Source organism: Amblyomma maculatum, chromosome 6 (assembly GCF_055883805.1).
Source record: "Amblyomma maculatum isolate TAMU_Amacu chromosome 6, ASM5588380v1, whole genome shotgun sequence".
Classification (NCBI taxonomy): domain Eukaryota; kingdom Metazoa; phylum Arthropoda; class Arachnida; order Ixodida; family Ixodidae; genus Amblyomma; species Amblyomma maculatum.
The window spans coordinates 102,639,410-102,652,886 of record NC_139349.1 but is presented as its reverse complement, the minus strand read 5'-3'; the positions used below and the strand labels follow the sequence as shown (position 1 = coordinate 102,652,886).

Below are 13,477 nucleotides of genomic sequence, written 5' to 3'. Positions count from 1 at the left end.
TGTACTGGCCCTAATGAGACTGACAAACAGAATACTGGGTGCCTCTTCACAACAATGGACACAGTCGTCTGGAGCGCAGCTTTGCAAGACACCTGTCATAAGGTGTCGCCGGGTACCTAGCAGTAAAACAGGTACAAGCGAATGCCTGGCTAAGTTGTCGACCCTTCATGAAGGGCTACAACGCTCGAAACGTATTCATGCCTATACCACAGGAGGCGTGCAAGTGTCCTAGTATCCGGTCTGCAGGCTCTGGGCGGGCACCCTGGGCTCACATGAAGAGAACCTGTGGTGTCCGGTATCCGGATGGGGGAATGAACAGATCCAGATGGCAGCTCAGGGTAGACTCTTTATTTCCAACAGAGCACGGGTTCGAGAAAAGAGAAGGCTGTCATCACCAGAGAACTGCTGGTGATGACAGCCCAGATCGTCGGAAAAACGCAACTGAAACTTATGTGCGACACTTTACTTCCCGCTTAAAAATAAAGCGAGATGGACGTACAAGCACAGTATGCACGAGAATTGAGACACAATAAAGTCAGTATTGGTCTGACAGGTGGGCGACGCTCTCTTGTATTTCCACGCAGTGGCTCTCTTGCATTTTCACACATTTCCGTGAAGTGGCTTTAAGGAGTTGAATTGCTTCAAGCACTGGAGAAGATGAATGGGACCTGGATGTCATTTCAGCTGGGGCTGGTTTCAGAAGTATAGTTGGCTTACCATTTGGAGGCACTGCACATGATTGTGTAGAGTCAGGCCTGTTTTCTGGTACCAGCAACGGCTGTGATCACTTAGCAGAAAGAAATTTCGGCCTCTCTTTCTAACTATTTTGAATGGACCCATGTGCTCTTTGGTACATGACTGCTTGGCTCGAATACTCGTGAACTGGTTTCAGCACAGCCGTGGTATGTAGGTCGCCTCCAGAAGGCATTTCATCAATACTGTGCAGTGTTCTGGATTGAAGACTGGGTAGGAGTCTCGCAGATGAGACACCAGTTGTGGCGTGTAGAGTCGACCAAGGAAGTCTGCAAAGGGCGTTTTTTCAATCTCACCGCCATTTGTATATAATTTCTGAGTACCCTGTTGAACCTTTTGATTGCGCCGTTCCCCTGCGGTTATGTACATTGAAGAGCAACGATGTATGGTGCCTGTTGTAGTGGTCCTCTCATGCAAACATTCCTCGGATATTTAGGATCTGAACTGCAGTTCCTTGTCCATTACAATTTAGTCCGTAAAGTCCTCGCAGCAGGATACTCCTAGCAGGAAACCAGCAACAATGTGCGACGTGAGTGTTGGTTCCAATGCAACTTCAAGCCACTTCGAGTGGTAGTCAGTCAGGATTATTATGTATCGATAGTCGGAAGGTGTGCATGCTGAAGCCCTCAGGGTCCATTTCGAGCAGTACCGCAAACGAACAGGCCATATGGGTAATCGAAGAGAGAGAGAGAGAGACAACTTTATTTGCTCGAGCTAAATGCGACGTCTGCTTAGACGCCGTCGATGGGAGTGGTTCCCTCTTCACGGGACCCATATGCATCCCTGGCCGCCTGGCCCCTGGAGATCAGGACGAGCTGGTCTTCTACCGCGGGGCTGGTTAGCAAGGTCTCCCATCGCTCGGTAAGGAAGGATGAGGGATGGGGTGGTGGGGTAGTGGGGCAGGTAAGAGGTGGGGGGATTTCCTTGATGAAGTTGCATACTCCAATGACATGTTGGAGCGTGCCTATCTCAGTCTTGCAGAAATCACATTCCTTCTGGTACCTTTCCGGGTACATCTTGTGTTGAAGGTAAGGGTGCGGGAAGGACGTAGTGCACCAGCCGAAGAAAGCAAGGTAACCAATGCTTGATGGTCTGCGCACAACACAAATTTTCTTTCCTAAAGGTAAATATGGCATAGCTCGCATGCGAAAAGAACAAGGGCACCTCTCTCACCCAAGGAATGCCTTCGTTCTGCTGTGCTGAAGGTTCGTGATGCAAATGTAACGGTGCGCATCTCTTTGCCATCAGCCCCCAAACCCTTGTCCGAAGCATCCGTGGTGACGATTACGTCCAATTATGAGTTGAGCACCTGAATGACAGGACTAGCTGATAAAGAGCTTTCGAAGAGCTCAAAACTGTGTTGAGCTTCCTCACTCCAAGCGAACGTTTTTTGCCTGAAGAAGCTTTCTCAGCGCGTTTCACCGGACCAAAAAATCGGGGTATAAAACGAGTAGTACCCTACAATTCCACAAACTAGTGCAGAAATGCAAGATCACTGCGGCCAGACGCTTTCACAACAGCGTCTACTTTGGAAGGCAATGGGAACAAACCTTGCTCACTGTGGTGTGTGACCATCCGGGACCTCAGCGCTCGGAAAGATGACCCAGCCAATTCTAGGGAACCTGCCCCATTGGTGGCCATCCCTTGTACCGAAGCGGTGGCCTTGTGGTAGAGCATCCACTTTGCATTCGGGAGATGCAAGGTCCGTTCCCAGTGTACTCCCCGGTTTTACAAAGGGTACGAGCTTTGTTTCGGCCTAGTGCTTGACTCCTCTGGGATGAAATACTTAAAAAAAAGGGGGAGAGGGCTTTGATCACACTTCTTTTTCCATGGAAAATCTATACGTGAGGGACTGAAATCCGACTTGGTGCTAAGCTCACCGTGGCCCTTTTCAAAGCTCGCATTGACGAGATTTGAAGATGTAGGCTCCTTTCCAAGCCATGCGCCGTGAAAAGTTGAACACCATGGCTAGGAGACGGGTTGCACGAACATGGACAAGCGTTGAGGACAACAGCCAATTAAGGAACACAAGAGCTCTGTATAAGACAATCAAAGATATCAAAGGAAGCTTCTGTGCTAAGCTGGGCGTGATAAAGGACAAACGAGGCAAGGACCTCACTGAAGCCTCAGAGATAAAGAAGAGGTGGCAGGAATACACAGAAGAACTGTACAAGAAGGACCCGGATGTGCAAGCCCAACATAGGACGGTTGTGATTACTGATCTCGAGCCGGGCATCCTGAAGAGTGAAGTTGAATGGGCCTTAGCCAGCCTTGCTAAGAACAAAGCTAGCGGAATTGATGGTATTCCAGCTGAGTTGCTTCAAAACCTCAACCACGACGCTGTTAACACACTGCATACATTATGTCAAAAGATTTGGACAACCCTGCAGTGGCCACAGGATTGGAGGAGGTCAGTTTACATCCCCATTCCAAAGAAAGGCAGTGCCAAAGATTGTTCCAACTACCGCACGATCGCGCTTATTTCGCATGCTAGCAAGGTGATGTTAAAAATCCTGCAAGGTAGGCTGCAGCAGTATGTGGATCGGGAGCTTCCGGACGTGCAAGCTGGGTTTCGCAAGGGCAGAGGAACTAGAGACCAAATTGCCAACCTTCGCTGGATCATGGAAAAAGCAAGAGAGTTCCAGAAACCTATTTACTTCTGCTTTATTGATTATGCGAAAGCGTTTGACTGCGTAGATCACAGCAGATTGTGGCAAGCTCTCCAAGAGATGGGAGTTCCAATTCACCTCATCTGTCTCCTCAGGAACCTTTATGAAGGGCAAGAGGCCACAGTCAGAACTGGTCATGGTCTTACTGATTGGTTTCCGATTGAGAAAGGGGTGAGGCAAGGCTGCATACTGTCGCCCTGCCTATTTAACCTATATGCAGAGTGCATCATGAGGAAGGCCGGTCTGGACGAGTCTTCAGCTGGAGTGAAGATTGCTGGAAAACGTATCAACAACCTTAGATATGCGGATGATACCACTTTAATGGCAGAAAGTGAAGTGGAACTCAAGAGACTTCTGATGCGCGTACAAGAAGAGAGTGAGAAGTTTGGGCTTAAACTGAACATTAAAAAGACGAAGATCATGGCGTCTTGCCCTATCAAGTCCTGGAGCATCAATGGACAAGAAGTGGAAGCTGTGACAGATTTTCTGTTCTTGGGCGCCAAGATTACCTCGGAAGAAGACTGCAGCCATGAAATTAGGAGACGCCTGCTTCTGGGAAAGAGAGCAATGGTTAGCCTTGACCGCCTAGTAAAGAGCAGAGACATTAGTCTGTCAACCAAGATCCGTATCACCCGTGCTATGGTCTTTCCAGTTGTGATGTATGGATGCGAGAGTTGGACTGTGAAAAAGGCTGACCGCCGAAGAATTGAAGCGTTTGAATTGTGGTGCTGGCGAAGACTCTTAAGAGTTCCTTGGACTGCCAGAAGATCAAATCAGTCGATATTGTCGACCATAAACCCTGACTGCTCATTGGAGGGTCAAATTCTAAAGTTAAAGCTCAGCTACTTTGGTCATCTGATGAGAAGAGAGGAGTCGCTGGAGAAAGATTTGATGTTGGGAAAGGTTGAGGGTCGCCGGAGAAGGGGTAGGCAGCGAACGCGATGGTTAGATGGCATTCTCGAGGCATTGCAGATGAAGCTATGTGATGTTAAGAAGATAGTGAGAGACCGGAAAGCGTGGCGTGACATGGTCCATAGGGTCACGAAGAGTCGGACACGACTGAACGCCTGAACTGAACTGAACTGAACTGGACAAGCGTTGGGTAACCAGCGATGGGTTGCGGAAGTGCGTTATAAACTGGTTGGCATTCCAAGAGGCAAGCGTGATCTCTCATGCAAGTGGTCAGAGCTTGCAAGCTGCATCCACTCTACACATAGGGACTAACACATAATATTCTTCATGGAGGCAGTGCGCTTCTTCATCCACATGGTGACTGCCTGTGAAGCCACTGTGTCTTGTAACCCTTACTAGACTATATCGTGATGTTTACTGATGTGATGCAGCCCTCCAATTTTCATGAACTCGTGGGATCATCGCGAAGAGCAGCTTGTAAGCCTAAAAGGGTGCTCTTGAACCAGTGAAGATAGATGCCTGCCGGAGGCTTTCTTGATTGATGCACTCAGTGTTGCCACCAAGAGCAGTAAGCTCTGTATCCGTCGATGAAGTGTGTTGAGATGTCTTTATCGATGAAGTCGAGATGTTTTTACTTTGATTTCTGTTGTTCTTAAGGGTTGATCATAGGCCTCAAGGAACCAACGGTATTCAGCGGGCCATCTGTGTAGTCTTGCAGTAGCACATGGTAATGCAATTTTTAGAAACTAACCTGTTTTAATTCTGTCCATAATAATCGGCCTGCCTGGTCCTTGGTTTGGAAAGAAGCACATAAGGATGAGTAAAGGTCAACAATGAAGGTCTTGAAGAAGGAGAAGAATGTAGAATATATGATGTGGCAAACTAATAAGGGATTGAATTTTGAGGTGTTCGCCTATTATTGGATACCACAAACAGGAAAAAGCGGCAGATGAATTAAGGAAAGTGTCATTATTCCAACCTAAACACAGGTGATATGCAAGGTTAACAAAGCACATGTCGATAAATATGCAGATCTGTGAAAGAATGTTAGAAACAAGACTGACAGCAGAGGCAGGGAAGCATTGGGAGCCCATCATTTGCCTTCATGTCACTATAGTCGACTGCAATATTCAGCGTCAGGCAGAGAAGAGAACAATTCCATTCGAGACAGCATGTAGTTTACGTCGTGCTTTAATTAGACCAGGAGAAAGATTATGATATGTTCAAAAATCCAGCGTCATGGAGCGTTCCAGAAAAATTTACGAGCACAATTCCGGAAATGTGTAGACAAGCAAGGACAAAACCTACTTCGCAACTACCTGCAGGGTTCTGTGCTGAACAATTTTGTCTTTAGCACGGTTATGGATGTTTCAACAAAGTAGGTTAGAGAAGTACCGTGGAGTATACTGTACACTGTTGACATCACACTAGAGTGCAGAAGCAAAGCTGGAAGCATAAAAAAACACTAGGAAGGTGTCTGTGAATTGGCCATAGTCAACTGGCCAAAAGAGAGTACATGTGGCTGTGAAGAACTGTGAAAAACGCATTAAAGTACATTGCTTCGACAACTGATGACGACTTAGGCAGGGAAGGGGAAGTTACCCGCAGATCCCAAGCAGCGTGGAAAACCTGGAAGGCTGTTTAAGGTGTCTGTTCTGTGTCACAAGGTGGCCTCTGTTGAGCTAAAGTGCCCAGTGTACATAAAAGTGGTGAGGCATGTAACACTGTATGGAAGCGAAGCAATGCTCCTAAAAAGACCAGCGTCGAAAGGTGAAAGCTGCAGAAAAGAAGATGCTGAGATGGATGTAGAGTGTGTCAAGAAAGGAAAGGATCAAGGACGACTAGAGAAGAGAGATGTACAAAGTCACAGCTATTGAAAGAAAAACTGAACAATGAAGGCTGCGATCTGTTTGATCGTGTTGAGGGGATAACGCACAGTTAGGAAATGGAAAGAGGGGAGAAATAAACAGGAAGAGGGAAGGCAGGGACGTTAACCGAAATTGTGTTCTATGAGCAGAAGTTGGTGAAGACTGAAGGTTATGGGAAGACGTCCAAAGGAAGATGGCAAGGCTATGTCAAGTAATATCTAAAGGTGAGGAGACTCAAACAGGAAATGGTTAATTTACGGGTGGAATGGGCTAGTAAAGTCAGCAACCCCCTTTAGCAGTGTGAAAAATGCGTGAAAAGTATAAATACATTCCAATGAAACGGGAGTAACCGGGGGTAGCCGATGGTTGGCTGCAGAGGTGAGATTAGTCAGTTTGCTGGATAAAGTGACCACTGCTTGCACAAGGCAAGGATAATGAGGTTTCATTAGTGGGACATGCATGCCACAGTAGACATAGTAAAGTTGATGATGATGATGCCCCCTTCTATGTTTGAGCCTCAGAGATGCTTATTTGCCTTTATTTCACAGATATGAGATGAGAGGTCGCCAGGCGTTTGGCCCTCTATAGAAGCATATATCATTCCATCGTCTGAGAAAGAACCAATCAATGCTTTTCAAATGCGTAATGGACATAGTCATAAGCCACATATTAAACGCGCCCTGTGAGCACCCAGTGTTCTCACGGCGAACTGCTTCAACAGAAGCTTTCCATACTATGCTCTAATCTTCAATTTCTCTTACTTTATCCCTTTTCCTATGTGTATAGGGTAGAAACCGTAGCATCGCCTAGTTAACTTCCCTGCGTTACCATTATTCTTTCTGTCTCATTCTCTGTCAGCATTAGTTCACACAGCCTGTATTCATGGTATTACAACAACGTGCTGACTGAAGATCCAGTGTGTGAAGTAAATTGCAGCTCATTTCACACAATGAATTCTAAGGGAAGCCAAGCGCAGCAGGGGGCGGTGAAAGTTCGGTGGGTGTATGAGATTAAAAAGTTTGCAGGGACCACATGAATGCAGCTAGCACAGGGCAGGCTGGTGGTGATGATGGCACATTTCCTGCCATACAGTTGTAGACATTACAAACACTTCGAAGCCAATCGTTATAAGATCAGGTGGGGCAGGCACTGTGTAATAATACGGTCTGCTCTGATGTGTTCTTGTCTGATTTCAGCTCACTTCGTGCCTTAAGAAGAGGTAACAAGGATGGCATGGCAATGACGTAATTGTTATCCATTCAGAATATTACAAATCACATTGTCTTTTTGGTCACTGGTTCTTCCAGCAAATTAGCAATGCTGAATCAATCACCTAGCTGCACTCGTTTGTCTCAAGCGTGGGAGTCTCTTAATTTCAATACCCAGAATTGCAATTTTATGCACCTAAAACTATAGAACCCGAGATCCAGCACACGAAGGAACATTTGTTACAAGAGTACAGGCACCTAATTTTTGGGTTTGAAGTTTATCCTTTGTAATGATACGTGAGACTACTGTATACGGATCACCACTTGACATTTGTGTGGTGATCCGTAATCATATACAGGAATGTCTTGCGCATCATTAGCATGAAAAATGACATTATTTGGTGTCATTTAAAGCTTCTTTACGTACCGCATGAATACTATAGAATGGCATGTTGAGCATGGTTTATAACCGCGGTGCCGAGAGACAGATTCTGCTCAAAAATCCAGGAAAGGATGACATATGATTCTTGAATTGCTCTGTGATCGAGTATGTCAACAGGCTCAAGGAAGACGAGCAGCCTAATCAAACAAAACAAATGGTGAAATAGTAATAATTCGAAGCTTGGAATCAAAATTAAAAAAAAAAAAAAGCCAGCCTCGACCAGAGCGACGAGGTAGAGCTGTTTTCAACCTGAGTTCAAGCGCATTGCACATGTTATATGTGTGGCTTGACATTTTCTTGTCAATAAGCTCGCGCGTGCAACGAGGAGAAAGTGCAGGGACGTAATTACTTTCTAAATGATGTCATGCCTTCAATGTCTTAAATAAATAAAAAAAAAACATGTGTTGTCTGTAAGAAAGCGTGCTCTTCTTGCTGGTGCCTACCACTCATGGTAATCTGAATTAGGCAACATTTGAAAATGTTTGAAGCATAACGCACTCGTTATTTTTAAAAGCACCTCTATGTTCTATACCTCATCATACCTTTTCATTGAATCATCAGTTTGCATTATTCCCTTTCAAGAACAAAAACGATGTGGATTTCTGAATTCATTCTGGAGCCAGAGACGGTTTTGCAGGTAAAGAAAATAAAAACGGGGTTCAGGCATGGTTTTTCAAGGTAAAGGTGTTGGATTGGGAAGGCGCCCCACTCGTTTAAATATATATTTATTTGCATACTCCAGCAACCTAATGATATTGAGTAGCTGAAACCATGTTACTGACTCCAGCTGCTACAACAATAGAAAATAAATCAGGCAGGACAGTACTCTGCTTCAAAATAAGGAAATAATGCCAGTAAATATTTACCAACTAAACTAGTCTTGTTATTTGCTTCAGAACAACTTGGTGTAGGCAAGCTGTTGGCATTCAACGTGCAGTGTTCTTCAATCAATTTATGACCGTTCTACATGTTTAGAGAACGAGTCACTTTCATCCAGAATGTTGCCATAAAAATTTAATACCACACTCAAATAAGAAAGGATGTGATGCTGCACTCACCAACTCCATGTCGCAGGTCTCCTGCTTGTTCAAGAGCGGCGACCATCTTGGGGCAACACCGGATGTCGAGGCTATGTAATCCACAGAATGGCTCCGTCCTCCATGGCCAGGGGGCTTTCGATGACATATGGCGTCTTCTAGCATCATTTGTAGCAGGTGAGTCTACCATGCCGATGAAGGCCTATAACCGGAATAAAATAAAACAGGCATTAGAAGTGTGGTACTAGTTTAGGTAAGTGCAATATAGTTTTACAAGAGAGGGACACATAGGACCAGCGTTCATGCCGTGTCCCGCACTTGGGTCTTTTGCGCTCCAGCGCGGTGTAACCCAAAATAATGCATTGCCATTTTGCCCACAACACCGAAGGAGTGAGCAGGAACGATTCACTGGATACGAACTGCCTCAAGAACTGTAGCTGGTAAAAAGCATTACCATAAATTCTTGCCTTCACAAAGCTGACAGCACAAGACAGCAAACTCCTGGATGCAAATGTTGATACGCTAATTTTCTTTTTTTTTTTTTTTACAAAAGGAAGTATAAAAAAACAAATCTAGACGAGCTATAATATATGACTGAGCAACGTGAAATATTTTTAAATGCTTCAATAAGACACACGTTTCGAGAGTAGTCTACGACACTTCCTGACTGATTGTGCGGTTATATATCAACCTGTGCTGTCATCAGCCATAAAATAAAGTTTGATTTCGCTGTCTTGAATTGTGGGCACACTAGTACTCCGGGCAGTACCCGAGGCCATCAAACTGATGCGTCTTCACAAAGTACGGCTTCGGGTGGCTTTGCATGCGCTTTCAGAATGTCAACGCGTCATGCGTCACTTCTAAGTCCGCCTTCTTAAAGCACACAAACGGGACAGCTCATGCGCAAGCACGCCGCCCCTCCACCACGTGCTTAGAGGACAGTAGAACAGGAGGCTGCTTATAAGTCATCCAACTACGAAACTACAAAATACGCATACTGAAAAGTGAACATAAGCACATAAGTCCATGCCAGCGTGGACAGCACAACTACAGAAGTCAAAACTTCGCTTCCATTTACCTCTTTGCCGGGATCCCAGCCTTCTTCCAAAGGAAGGAGAAAGTTGGCTCCCATGAGGAAGTGTGGGCACAGCTCGAGCCAAGCCACGAAGGAGTCGGGGCACACAGAGGAGGAAAGGGTGGGCAACCCGACGCCGCACTTTTTGTACGGCCACGAGCAGGCAACCAGGCAGCTTCCCAGGGACGTCGAGAGGCACTCCTTTCTTACTTTCTGACTTCCCTTCATTTCCACAAGCCGGTGCGGCAAAGCAGCAGCAAAATCGGCAGCGGCAGGCAGGCAGCAGCAGCCCGTTCACTCCCTCGTCCCTGGGCCGGCTTGGCTGGTCGGGGGAGACGACGTGGCTGGAATATTTATTCATAAATTTAGCTCTCAAGCGCGGCTGCCATAAATATCTCTGCCGACGTCGCGGCGATTTACGGGCGCAGAACCCTCGTCGCCGTCCCCACGGTGGCGCGGCCTTCACGCTCAGCAAACGGAGTCCGCGCTCTCCGCGGTCGCCATCTCACGAGACCCGAGGCCACCTCAAGCGCGCGTGCGAGTCGGCGCATACGGCAACACATCGGCGACAAGAAAGAACTCGCGTGCTCAAGCGCGGAAGCAGTGAGCATGGTCGGACTTGCCTCTCAAAGACCGCGCATACACTTTGCGTAGGGCGAAATCGTGCTCTTTATTTCAGACTCCATGATGCACGACGCGGTTCTCGCTGGATGTGTGTATGTATGAGTATGAGCAAGCGCATACGAATCCCTCAGTGCATACTAAACGCAGCAGTGAGGACGCCAAGATGGCTATGCACGTGCATGCAGGATAAGCATGAACGCAACTGTAGGTGCAACTCCTGTTTTCTTTTCAACTGATCTATACCATATAGTGATGGCCACAAACCAGCCTCTGCCACAGCATTAACACAGCAAAATTTCGCTAATGCGAACTCTCCTGCTTCGAACTTCCCGTTTATGTGAACTCGGCGTTTGGTCCATCCAACATTATTTTCACATGCACTATTAAGAGTGGCTGGTCGGGAGGTATATTAATTCAATCTCTGCAGTACTAGAAGAAATGTCCAGCACATTATTCATACTCAGTTTCATGTTGGATAAAGCGCAGCAAAGATTTCGGCGCGTAGTCATTCAGTGCTGACGCACGCGACCGATACATTGGGTGTGCATCGCTCTGTCACCTCTTCATCTCTACATACGAGCCTGCTGCGACACGTTAAGTTGAGATGAAAGGTGACATCACGATTGGTACGATCTCATCACTGCAATTCCTACGGTCCAAATTCGAGAAATTCAAAGCCGAATATACGGTGCTTTCTTCTATTCATTTTCCAGTGGTAATGATTCTTTGAATATTTTGCAAGGATATAAAACAGTCTTGCGTGGTTTTATACCCAGACTATTCGATCGCGCTTTTAATTGACCGCATTCACTCATTATGTGGAAGTGGAGATGACGGCGCTGCTTTGTGGCTTCTATACATTTTTGAATTTGGGTGAGCCCAATTCAAGTGATCGCGAAATCGTGTTCATAAAATCTACTTTCTCTATCCTCCCAGGCATACACAGCTGGCTGTGCTGAGTTCGGCGATACGTCGACTACTGGGTGGCGGCACCTATGCGAAGGCAGATTCACCGAGAAAGGTACTGTACGAGGTCGCAATCTTGAAAGGTCGTGATAAGTAAGCAGCAGCCCAATTTATAATTTAAACGCTCCTAATGTTTTTTTTTTTTTTTTTTTTTTTTTTTTTTTTTTTTTTATCGGTGGTGTAAAAAAAGCCTATATGTGCACTCGCTGAAAGCAGATATATACGACAGCAATCTAATCACGCTTTAGCTGTAATTTAACTCCAAGCACTGGCTCGAGTTCATGTAAACGTAGATATGGGGCATAAACTAACGCAGAGCCTTCCACTTCAGCATCGCTCATAACGTATGTGACGCACCGAGGCGTTAAACTGTATATGCCAATACTAGCTTTTAAAGGTGTCACGATAGTGTAGATCAGCCGGCCTGTCAGCACTAAGATACGACCCGCTGACGCAAATACCTCACCCAAACATTAGCAGGTGTCGAGTAGGCATTTTCTGGAAGTACTCACACAGAAAAGTTTAAAAGATGCGACCTGCTATATGCGACACATAAGCATCTCAGCATATGGTTGAGCCAAAACAAAAGACAGTCGTTCGTCATACCTAACCGACACAACCTCAGATGAGAACAGGAATTCGCATGTGGTAGGGGCAGGTCGCGGGTCGCCTTTAGGCTGCTTTATTCATAAAGTATACGCACGGAAGTCAACTTTGGCTTTCACTCACACACTTGCCATAATCACTTTTGGTCATGCGTTAAAGCATCATGCGAGAGAGAAAAGGTCGTATGATGAAGGGGTTCCACCTGCATGCACGAAAAGCCTATGGCAGAATACCTAATCTCGCCGCGATAAGGTGCTGACATAGTGAGAATTGTAAACATCCTCCCACAGCTTATAACTGTGCAACGCAGTGGATGATGAAGTTTAAGGCGCTTTTCACAAGCTTGGAGACACATTGTGTTAGAGGCATGAGCATATAGATTGGCTGCACTGAGGTGCTTGTCGCCCAGTAAAACTAGACGATTAGTTAAATAGATATTTGGGTACACCTCGATGAACTCCAGAACGAATAGCTTTCTTTGTGAGCCAACAGTACTTTTTACAATTTAATCTCTGTTTAAATTCATTCTGAACGTTATTAGCATTAATCAATATTGTTGTACACGCGAAACTAAACAAGGTGATTTTGTCATCACAATAGGGCTTTCGCGCTCACAGTTCTTTTGGCGATAGCAGGTGTGCTGTATTAAATGCTATCTGATATTTGTTAAGGTCACAATGAATACTTACCTTTTTTTCTGAACTCTGAACTTTTTCTATACGAACTCTGTATTTCTCGTTATACATGCCAGTAATCAGCCTGTCCAAGGGGCGCGATGAAAGTTATGTACGTTGGAAATGTTTCTGTCCGAAAATCAAAACAAATTACTGTCTGTACTTCCAAGAGCAGACTGCAAAATAACAAGACTGCAATTTTATCCTTTCTCGAAACAAGGCACATTATCCAAGCTCACTCAGATTACACTACAGTTGCTATCGGCACTGCTTGAATCAGCGAAGACTTTTTATTGCATCAGTTTTGTTTTCATTCTCCTACTATAGTTGCCAGGTAGGGAAAACGCCTTTAATAATGAGGGAGGTGGGAGGGACAAAATGTGTCCGAGACGGCACTGCACTCACACCCTCAAGGAGCTGTCGCCTCGACGGGGAAGCGCCGGCATATATGTCTCGATGGCCCACTGCAGCTGGGGGCAAGCTGCTGCTGCCGCCGACACAACCAGGGGGCAGGAAAGGTCGAGTACGGCCTGCCTCCTCCGACGCCGCCGTCTCCGCCGTAGAGCCAGTGAACTCTGCGTCGTTCTGCAGTTCCTGGGGTCGACCCAAGGTTCCGCAGCGTCCGCCTCCCTGCGCATTCGCC

General features: G+C 46.1%; 1 protein-coding gene across 1 annotated transcript; it reads right to left on the bottom strand.

The window, feature by feature from the left end:
• Positions 1-535: 535 nt before the first annotated feature.
• Positions 536-10,302, bottom strand: LOC146186464 (uncharacterized). Its single transcript, XM_084608051.1, has 3 exons — positions 9,968-10,302; positions 8,911-9,091; positions 536-729 (listed from the first exon to the last, which is right to left on the bottom strand). The coding sequence occupies exons 1-3, from the start codon at positions 10,190-10,192 to the stop codon at positions 536-538; spliced, it is 600 nt and encodes a 199-aa protein (XP_084464177.1). The 5' UTR covers positions 10,193-10,302.
• Between the last annotated feature and the right edge of the window lie 3,175 nt (positions 10,303-13,477).

Coding starts and splice junctions, on each gene's coding strand:
- LOC146186464 (XM_084608051.1), bottom strand. CDS start 10,192: ATGAAGGGAAGTCAGAAAGTAAGAAAGGAGTGCCTCTCGACGTCCCTG. Junction 9,092..9,967: donor GCTGGGATCCCGGCAAAGAG/GTAAATGGAAGC, acceptor TTCCGGTTATAG/GCCTTCATCGGCATGGTAGA. Junction 730..8,910: donor AGACCTGCGACATGGAGTTG/GTGAGTGCAGCA, acceptor AATCATGTGCAG/TGCCTCCAAATGGTAAGCCA.